Source organism: Oncorhynchus nerka, linkage group LG11, assembly GCF_034236695.1.
Source record: "Oncorhynchus nerka isolate Pitt River linkage group LG11, Oner_Uvic_2.0, whole genome shotgun sequence".
Classification (NCBI taxonomy): Eukaryota; Metazoa; Chordata; class Actinopteri; order Salmoniformes; family Salmonidae; genus Oncorhynchus; species Oncorhynchus nerka.
The window spans coordinates 54,138,845-54,149,854 of record NC_088406.1 but is presented as its reverse complement, the minus strand read 5'-3'; the positions used below and the strand labels follow the sequence as shown (position 1 = coordinate 54,149,854).

Sequence of the window (11,010 nt, the reverse complement as noted above, 5' to 3'; positions counted from 1 at the left end):
AACTTGACATCGACACCGGCAAGTCTGCAACCCGCAAAAAAACACAGCAACAGAGCCAAGGGTTTCTTCACGGTCAGTACTATCGGGGATCCTTGGGACGTCCATAAACTCTAACCCTAACCATCGGGACATCCCAAAGGGGTATGGACGTCCCAAGGATCCCAAATTGCACAGACTGTTTCTTCACCTGTTGACTCATGTGGCGTGCAGTCCCAACTGTCTGTGCAAGGAAGGTGGGCACCATGACAATATTGCCGCAAAGAACATCCTTCCAGATGCGCTCATTTTTCTTTGCTTGCATGGACCCATTTTCCAATCCATCTGTTCAAACAGGCTCCATTATCCACTTCCTGGCAATTAGCAAGTGGCAACTCAAAAGACTAACAGAGGAGATGTCAAAAAGTTAACTAACTCAAAATAATGATTGAAATCCAGGCCTACATCTAGCCTATCTCAACTCTCTCTGAGCCCCATCTAGGTGTGATAGCTCCTCAGCTAATTATGGATCATCCATTGAAGAGGAAGGCGTTTAGTAGTCTATCATGACTAGCCCACAGTATGCCCCATCCTGGTTAGGCTACAGCAATGTGTCACCGTCTGCAATGCTGTGGCTCAGGAAGAGGCTTTAGGCTTTGCCTCACTGCATCAAGGGTTTGTTCTAGCCTACATCCCTTCATTCACCTCCAGAAAGTGGCCACGCTGGCAACTCTAAAAGTTATACAATTCTGCATGTGAAGTGTGCTCTCATAAAAAATCCATTGTGCAGAATGAGGTAAAATGTTTGTCAATTGAACTTTTTGGCATTGCCCATGGTCTGGCTGGCCAAGTGGTCCACAGTTTCCCCCTATCCCCATCACTCGGGCTGACCTTAGGAAGACCCCGAGACAGCCTGTGGTTTTCAATAGAAGAGGACCCCTGTGACTCTTAAGAACATATAGCAAGAATTTGTGGGTTATGTTGCATGATATTTATGGATCAGGCCCAACGACAATGCTTTTGTTGTCCCATCCTTCCACTGATAAATTCGGATATCGCAAAATCGCTCGGAGATGATGGATACTGTGAGAACCGTCAGTGACCATCACACTTTTTAAAATGCTGTAAAACTACCACTCTAACACACATCTACAGAATAAGCGCATACATTTTAAAAAACTTTTTTTTTACTTGTGTGTATATTGTATGACATCACATTTTCTGTATGTGTCTGTCTGTCACCAAGATGTTCAAATAAACCTAAACATAAGGAGAGTAGCCTAAGACGTTCACTTTGGTTCACCCCAAAAAATATAGAAAAAAATCCTTTTTAGAGACAGATTTTTCAGTAAAGGGCACCTGAATGGCGGTCTCATAACTTCCGCCCCTCACTGGACTTGGCCCTATGCCCAGGGTCTGGCTGCACTCCAGGTGACTAGGGAAACTCTGGGCGGGCTGACCTGACGATGTCACCCACCCTGGGAAGGAGTGGAGAGAAAATAGGGAAGGAAGGAGGAAATGGGGGGAGCCGAAAAGAAAAGCTGGAAAGGAGATCTTTTATGGGGCCCTGAAAGATGAGAATTTAATTACGCATCTCTTTATTCATCTGTCCAACCCACACCAACACTGCACAAGCTAACTTTTCTAAACAGTCACCTTCAGCAAATTTATCCCTACGGACACTTTAAAACCTATTTCAAGTTTATCCACACATTGTTTTACTTAGTCTTTAACTTCAAAGTCAGTAACCCACTATTAGAGTTAGCCTACACAGCGCTCAATCACACTTAAACATTGAAAATGTTTCTTTTAAATTTGACAGAAAAATCTAATTGCCAACACATTGACTTTCATGAATGCGCATTAATTATCTACTCATAAGTAGTGGGTACTAATGAGTCGCCCCCCCCCCCCCCCATTTATAAATCAGATATAAGCATTACAATTGATACACATTTGATGGCTTTTTATACAGTGCATTCAGAAAGTATTCAGACCCCTTCATTTTTTTCAACATTTTGTTACGTTACAGCCTTATTCTAAAATGGCTTAAATAAAATCTACACACAATACCCCATAATGACAAAGCAAAACAGATTTTGTAAAAATTTTGCTAATTTATAAAAAACAGAAATACCTTTACATAAGTATTCAGACTCTTTGCAATGAGACTCAAAATTCAACTCAAGTTCATCCTGTTTCCATTGATCATCCTTGAGATGTTTCTACAACTTGATTGGAGTCCACATGTGGAAAATTCAATTGATTGGACATGATTTAAAAGGCACACACCTGTCTATATATAATCCCATGGTTGACAGTGCATGTCAGAGCGAAAACCAAGTCATGAGGTCGTAGGAATTGTCCGTAGATCTCCGAGACAGGATTGTGTCGAAGGCACAGATCTGGGGAAGGGTACCAAAATATTTCTGCAACATTTAAGGTCCCCAAGAACACAGTTGGTCTCCATCATTCTTAAATGGAAGAAGTTTGGAACCACCAAGACTCTTCCTGGTGCTTGCCACCCGGCCAAACTGAGTAATTGGGGGAGAAGGGCCTTGGTCAGGGAGGTGACCAAGAACCCAATGGTCACTCTGACAGAGCTCCAGAGTTCCTCTGTGGAGATGGGAGAACGTTTCAGAAGGACAACCATCTCTGCAGCACTCCACCAATCAGGCCTTTATGATAGAGTGGCCAGATGGGAGCTACTCCTCAGTAAAAGGCACATGACTGCCCACTTGGAGTTTGCCAAAAGGTACCTAAAGGACTCAGACCATGAGAAACAAGATTATCTGTTCTGATGAAACCAAGAATGAACGATGTGCCCTGAATGCCAAGCTTCACACCTGGAGGAAACCTGCCACCACCCCTACGGTAAAGCATGGTGGTGGCAGCATCATGCTGTGGGATGTTTTTCAGCGGCAGGGACTGGGAGACTAGTCCAGATCAAGGGAAAGATGAACGGAGCAAAGTACAGAGCGATCCTTGATGAAAACCTGCTCCAGAGCGCTCAGGATCTCAGACTGGGGGCGAAGGTTTACCTTCCAAAAGGACAACGGCCCTAAGCACACAGCCAAGACAACACAGGAGTGGTTTTGGGACAAGTCTCTGAATGTCCTTGAGTGGCCCAGCCAGAGCCCGATCAAACATCTCTGGAGAGACCTGAAAATAGCCGTGCAGAGACGCTCCCCATCCAACCTGACAGAGCTTGAGAGGATCTGCAGAGAAGAATGGGAGAAACTCCCCAAATACAGGTGTGCCAAGCTTGTAGCGTCATACCCAAGAAGCCTCAAGGCTATAATCGCTGCCAAATGCCCTTCAACAAAGTACTGAGTAAAGGGTCTGAATACTTATGTAAATGTGATATTTCAGTTTTTTTATTTCAATATATTTGCAAAAATGTCTAAAAACTAGTTATTCTTTGTCATTATGGGGTATTGTGTCTAGATTGATGAGAGGGGGGAAATAATTTCATCCATTTTAGAATAAGGCTGTAACGTAACAAAAAGTCAAGGGATCTGAATACTTTCCGAATGCACTGTATATAGTTATTAGTGTAAAAATTAATAATATACAGCGCCTTCAGGAGGTATTATTATTTATTTTTTTACCTTTATTTAACCAGGCAAGTTAGTTAAGAACAAATTCTTATTTTCTATGACGGCCTAGGAACAGTGGGTTAACTGCCTGTTCAGGGGCAGAACGACAGATTTGTACCTTGTCAGCTCGGGGGTTTGAACTTGCAACCAACGCTCTAACCACTAGGCTACCCTGACTTTTTCCACATTCTGTTGTTACAAAGTGGGATTAAAATGGATTTGTAATATTTTTGTCAACAATCTACACACAATACTCACATTTTTTATTTCACCTTTATTTAACCAGGTAGGCTAGTTGAGAACAAGTTCTCATTTACAACTGCGACCTGGCCAAGATAAAGCAAAGCAGTTCGACACAAACAACAATCCAGAGTTACACATGGAAAAAACAAACATACAGTCAATAATACAGTAGAAAAAGTCTATATACAGTGTGTGCAAATGAGGTAGGATAAGGGAGGTAAGGCAATAAATAAGTAACTACAATATAGCAATTAAACACTGGAATGGTAGATGTGCAGAAGATGAATGTGCAAGTTGAGATACTAGGGTGCAAAGGAGCAAGATAAATAAATAAATACAGTATGGGGATGAGGTAGTTGGATGGGCTATTTACAGATTAACTATGTACAGGCACAGTGATCTGTGAGCTGCTCTGACAGCTGGTGCTTAAAGCTAGTGAGGGAGATAAGTGTTTCCAACTTCAGTGATTTTTGCAGTTCGTTCCAGTCATTGGCAACAGAGAACTGGAAGGAAAGGCGGCCAAAGGAAGAATTGACTGGGGGTGACCAGTGAGATATACCTGCTGGAGCGCGTGCTACGGGTGGGTGCTGCTATGGTGACCAGTGAGCTGAGATAAGTTGGTGCTTTACCTAGCAGAGACTTGTAGATGACCTGGAGCCAGTGGGTTTGGCGGCGAGTATGAAGTGAGGACCAGCCAACGAGAGCGGTGGTAGGTAGTATATGGGGCTTTGGTGACAAAACAGATGGCACTGTGATAGACTGCATCCAATTTGTTGAGTAGAGTGTTGGAGGCTATTTTGTAAATGACATCGCCAAAGTCGAGGATCGGTAGGATGGTCAGTTTTACAAGGGTATGTTTGGCAGCATGAGTGAAGGATGCTTTTTGTGAAACAGGAAGCCGATTCTAGATTACATTTTGGATTAGAGATGATTAATGTGAGTCTGGAATGAGAGTTTACAGTCTAAGTGTCAAAGTGGAAGAAACATTCTAATGTTTGTAAAAAAATTACAGCTGTGAGTCTTTCTGGGTAAGTCTCTAAGAGCTTTCCACACCTGGGTTGTGCAACACTTGCCCATTATTCCTTTCAAAATTCTGTCAAATTGGTTGTTGATCATTGCTATACAACCATTTTCAGGTCTTGTCAAATCAAGCTGATTTAAGTCAAAAGAGGAAGACCAAGGTGCAGCATGGGGAGCATATATTTTCTTTAAATAAATGACACCAACAAAACAACAAACACAACAAGGCTCAATGCCTCAAACAAAGTTAACTACCCACAAAGACAGGTGGGGAAAAAGGGCTGCCCAAGTATGGTTCCCAATCAGAGACAACGATAGACACCTGTCCCTGATTGAGAACCATAACGGCCAAAACAAAGAAATACAAAACATAGAAAATAGAACATAGAATTCCCACCCCACATCACACCCTGACCTAACCAAATAGAGAAATAAAACGTCTCTCTAAGGTCAGGGCGTGACACACTCAGGAACATTCATGGTCTTCTTGGTAAGGGACTCCAGTATAGATTTGGTCTTCTGTTTTAGGTTATTGTCCTGCTGAAAGGGGAATTTATCTCCCAGTGTCTGGTGGAAAGCAGAATGAACCAGGTTTTCCTCTAGGATTTTGCCTGTGTTTAGCTTCATTCCGTTCCGTTTCTTTTTTATTTGGAAGAACTCCCAAAACCTTAATGAATTTCGGTTCCAGAGTGGCGCAGCAGTCTAAGGCACTGCATCTCAGTGCTAAAGGTGTCACTACAGACCCTGGTTTGATCATGGGCTATATCACAACTGGCTGTGATCTGGAGTCCCATAGGTTGGCGCACAATTGGCCCAGTGTCATCTGGGTTTGGTCGGTCTAGGCTGTCATTGTAAATAGGAATTTGTTCGCTGACTTGCCTAGTTAAATAAAGGTAAAAAAAAAAAATTATTACAAGCATATCCATAACATGATGCAGCCACCACTATGCTTGAAAATATGGAGAGTGGTACTCAGTGATGTGTTATATTGGAAATTCCTCAAACATATCACTTTCTATTCTTTACAAAACGTTAATGAATGGCTTTGCCAAGTTATCAGTGTTACTCACAGCCAACTGTTTTAAAGTCACTATTGGCCTCATGATGAAATCCCTGGGCGGTTTCCTTCCTCTCCAGCAACTGAGTTGGGAAAGACGCCTGTATCTTTGTAGTGACTGGGTGTATTGATACATCATCAAAAGTTCAATAAATAACTTCACCATGCTCAAAGGGATATTCATTGTCTGAAAACCTCCCTGGTCTTTGTGCTTGAATCTGTGTTTGAAATTCACTGCTCGACTGAGGGACCTTATAGATAATTGTATGTGTGGGGTACAGAGATGAGGTAGTCATTACAATTACGTTAAACACTATTATTGCACACAGAGTGAGTCCATGCAACTTGTGACTTGTTGAGCACATTTTTACTCCTAAATGTATTTATGCTTGCCATAACAAATGGGTTTGAATACTTGACTCAACATTTTTCAGCTTTTGATAAATTCATTTGAAAACATAAAAAAAAAAAGAGTTACACTTTGACATTACTGGGTATTGTATGTAGGCCAGTGACAAAATATCTCATTTTATTCCATTTTAAATTCAGGCTGTAACACAACAAAATGTGGAAAAGGTCGAAGTGTGCAAATACTTTCTGAAAGCACTGTAACTGCAAGACAGAAACTGAACTTCTGCTGCAGAAATAAGTTGATAGACAGAATTCCATTGGTTACACCTTTTTATTGGGATTACCTTGACAGTCACATAGTTACCAAATGGATCCCATGGAAACATTGAAGCAGAGGGTCAAGCCCCCAGGACTCTCCCTCCCCATCTCTCAGGGTGTGGCATGACATAGTGGGCATTGACCAGAGAGGGAGACTAGGTCTCAATTGGCAACCTATTGCCTATATAGTGCACTACTTTTGGCCAGGGCCCATAGGATTTTGGGAATAGTGTGCAATTACAGCCAGCCAGAGAGATAGGGTTTTTCAGAAGTTAGCAGAAGCGCTTTTAGTGTTCATTGGTAGAACGTAGTGCCAGAGAAAAAGAGAATGGAAACTTTATGCAGTGTCACACTGAGTGTTTGTTGCAACTGCAAATGCTCATACAATCTGATAGCCTTTGTTTAATACACACAATAGCCATGACTGAACTAGAAGGAATATGAGAGGAAGAGGAACGCTATCTGAAAGGTGGAATATTTCAAAATGTTCATTTGAAATGCAGGCAGTCCAAGTCCAGTAGGCTGAGATGAGTTGAACACTCAGTCACTCTGTCTCTGTCCCAAATGGCACCTTAAAAGTAATGTACTATTTGGGACGCAGCCCATTTCTCTCTCTCTGGTAACACACACCATTGTTCCATATCCAAATCCCTTCATTAAACTGATTTCAAAATTAAGTTGTAAACAATTTTTTTTTATTTTATATATGGGTGGGGGAAATCAGTGCACATGGAATATAAGGGGGTTATTGCAGGTTAAAGGAATAGTTCACCCAAGTTACAAATGGGTTTCCTTACCCTGTAAGCAGTCTTTGGACAAGGTATGACAGCAAGCCATGCTTTGGTTTAGTTTCCTTGGCACCGTTTCCACATGTAAACCTTTTAGCATTTGTGGCACAAATCCCATTGAAGTCATGGGACCAATATTATCGTTTTTCATGCATCATGTCCAAATGGATCACAAATTGATTTGAACATGATGCGCGACAAATGCTAATATCGGTCCCATGACATGAATGGGATTTCAGCCACAAATGATAAAACATTAGCATGTGATAACAGTGACAGGGAAACTAAACCAAAGCATGTTGTTGTCATACCTTGTCCATAGACTGCTTACAGGGTAAGGAAACCAATGCCATTGTAATTTGTTGAACTATCCCTTTAACTGGTCAAGAAATACACCCATGCTAATGTAAAGCGTATGGGAGGGTCAGAATTCCAGTCGGGATCAGAACTGGGAATTTGCAGCCAGAATTTCAGACTCCCGAGACATGTTCAGCAGATCGTGGTCCTGGGGAAGAATAGCAACGCACGCACGCACGCACACACACAGATCTGCTCAACTGCGTCTCCTACACAAACACCATCCCTAACAGCAGACCATTGAGACCGTAACAACTGGCTCTGCTCGATAGCACATTTTTACCATTCATACAATATAGAGATGTGTTTATATATATTTATATTCATAGACTGATGTGTCCCGTCTATTGTCATCGCTACATTTTTTTGTTGTTCCTAAAACTGACAATTTTGGTCACACAGAAGGAATCTCTGCAGCACTTAAGACAGAAAACGACAGGAACTACAGCAAAATGATACCTGCGTCAGGAGGAATCATAATAATGACACCACCAGCTAGTGGAAATAGTAGAGGAGGACTAAGGGTGTGGGATAAGACCGTGAGACAGTGCGATGGAATGGTGGCCAGAGAGCTTTAGAGAAGCACGACAAAGCACTAAATACAAAAACACAAGACGATTCATGACTACAATACTCGGGGAAGGCCGGGTGTTAAAATAACAAAACGTATAAAATGTACTGAAAACGGCATGACACTTAACGGATGCATCTACACCACATACGGCTGAAAACGACACACTAGGCTAAAGAGTGACTCCGCCGGTTAGATATAGATACAGGGGCAGGGCTGGGGAGAGAGAGGTGGGACAGGAGACGTTAGTTGCTACAGGAGAACAGAAGAGCGACACACACACTCCTATGCCAGTATCAAGAGAGAGGGAGGGTAGCAGTTACTCCTAAGCCAATGATACATGGTCAGACACTTTTTTAATCCCCCTAATACATTAGGATTGAGGGTATGGTGCGTGATCTGATTCTAGATCTGTGGTTATGGGCAAGGGGTACAGTCGTCCACTAATTCAGTGCCATGGGGAATAGATGGGTTGTACAGGAATAGTAAACAACATATCATGGGGGTGGAATGGATTTTTTGTTTAGATTAAAAAGGGGAAAAGACCCTTTAGATGCAGATGGTATTTTTTGTACTTCACAGGATGTTTGCATTATTTATACATATATGCGTTTAGTAATATAATAATTTTCAATATATAGATTTCTTTTCGTTTGTCAGCCAGCCCGGAGGAAAAAAAGACTGAAAGAAACGATCCCATGTTGTAGTCTTTCGCTCCCTCCCTTGGTCCAGCCTCTTCCCTGTTGTGTCCCTCTTTCCACCCGATTGTGAGGTGGCGGTTAGCAGCGTGTCTCGTAAATGCCGCTGCGGCCGATATAGCGCACCCATTTGATGACGTCGTGGTCACTGTAGTTCAGCTTGGGCTCGAACACCTTCAGGTAGCGCACCTTGAGTCCGGACGGAGCAAATGGCACCTGGGAGACCATAACAGAACCATAATTACACCTGGGAGAGAGTTCAGTATTGTTTTTTATTTAACTAGGTAAGTCAGTTAAGCACAAAATCTTATTTATAATGACAGCCTACACCGGCCAACACTGGGCCAATTGTGCCCCACCCTATGGGACCAAACACAGCTCGTTGTGATACAGCCTGGATTCAAACCAGGGTGTCTGTAGTGACGCCTCTAGCATGAAGATGCGGTGCCTGAGACCGGTGTGCCACTGGGGGGGCCATTTCAACCATTGAAGTTGGTAATACAGCACAAACTGATCTGGAGCCCAGCTACAGTAGAGATGACTGTGTAAAGGAAATAAAATACCTAATCACCTCAAAGTTCATGGAGATGGGAGGGCGTGCCCACTTCTTCTTGTCGTTGGTGGGCAACAGCTCGATCTCAGCACTGATTTGAGACTCCTTCATCCCTGCCATACGCTTGATCCTGCAGACACGCATAGCAACACACAGTTAAGACTATTCTACAGCACAAACACAGGCGCGTGCGCACACGCGCACACACACTAGGGATGAGCACGGTTAATCGAATATCCGGATATCAAACCCTCATTCAAGGGGTTTGTTTAATTTTGTACTATTTTCTAAATTGTAGAATAATAGTGAAGACATCAAAACGATGAAATAATACACATGGAATAATTTAGTAACCAAAAAAGTGTTAAACCAATCAAAATATATTTTATATTTGAGATTCTTCAAAGTAGCCACCCTTTGCTTTGAAGACAGCTTTGCACACTTTTGGCATTCTCTCAACCAGCTTCATGAAGTAGTCACCTGGAATGCATTTCAATTAACAGTTGTGCCTTGTTGAAAGTTATTTGTGGAATTTCTTTCCTTCTTAACGCGTTTGAGCCAGTTGTGTTGTGACAAGGTAGGGGTGGTTAACAGAAGATAGCCCTATTTGGTGTCCATATTATGCAGTGCCTCCAGGATTTTGTGAAGAAAAATTGTGATTCCCGTGGCCAAAAATGCTTGTTTTGCTGCAGCTTTTCTGAAAATCTGCAATACATTTTGAGATGTTTTCTTTTCACGTTAATTTCATATAAAGCAATAAAAGTAATATGTGCTCAGTTTTAGGACGATATTAACATCTAAAGTGCTCAATTCTGTTTATTTTCCTGAACAAACTGCTCTCTCATAATCCACTCACAGATTCACACACACCTCTCCATCAGGCTTAGGGCTTGCTATCAACACAAGATGCACCTCCTATTCCTACTCATTCTCTCTCTCTCTTAAAAAAACAAGGAGGTATTTGGAGATAAATTATGAACTTTATCGAACAAATCAAACATTTATTGTGGAACTGGGATTCCTGGGAGTTCTGATGAAGTTCATCAAAGGTAAGTTAATATTTATAATGCTATTTCTGACTAATGTTGACTCCACAACATGGCGGATATCTCTTTGGCTGTTTTGGTCTCTGAGCGCCGTACTCAGATTATTGCATGGTATGCTTTTTCCGTAAAGTTTTTTAAAAATCTGACACAGCAGTTGCATTAAGGAGAAGTTTATCTATAGTTCCATGTATAATAGTTGTATCTTCTATCAATGTTTATTATGAGTATTTCTGTAAATTGATGTGGCTCTCTGCAAAATCACTGCATGTTTTGGAACTACTGAACATAACAGGCCAATGTAAAATGAGATTTTTGGATATAAATATGCACTTTATCGAACAAAACATACATGTATTGTGTAACATGAAGTCCTATGAGTGTCATCTGATGAAGATCATCAAAGGTTAGTGATCAATTTGATCTATATTTCTGC

The 11,010-nt window shown here is 41.8% G+C and overlaps 1 protein-coding gene across 1 annotated transcript in view; it reads right to left on the bottom strand.

Annotated features, from left to right (window-relative positions):
* Nucleotides 1-6,558: 6,558 nt before the first annotated feature.
* LOC115137153 (AP-2 complex subunit mu-A-like) overlaps nucleotides 6,559-11,010 on the bottom strand; it is a 35,450-nt gene continuing 30,998 nt past the window's right edge. The window contains exons 11-12 of the mRNA XM_065024662.1: nucleotides 9,550-9,661; nucleotides 6,559-9,194 (exon numbers count right to left, since the gene is read on the bottom strand). Coding sequence (XP_064880734.1) covers nucleotides 9,060-9,194; nucleotides 9,550-9,661 — 247 coding nt within the window. The 3' untranslated portion in view covers nucleotides 6,559-9,059. The remainder of the gene's footprint in view (nucleotides 9,195-9,549; nucleotides 9,662-11,010) is intronic.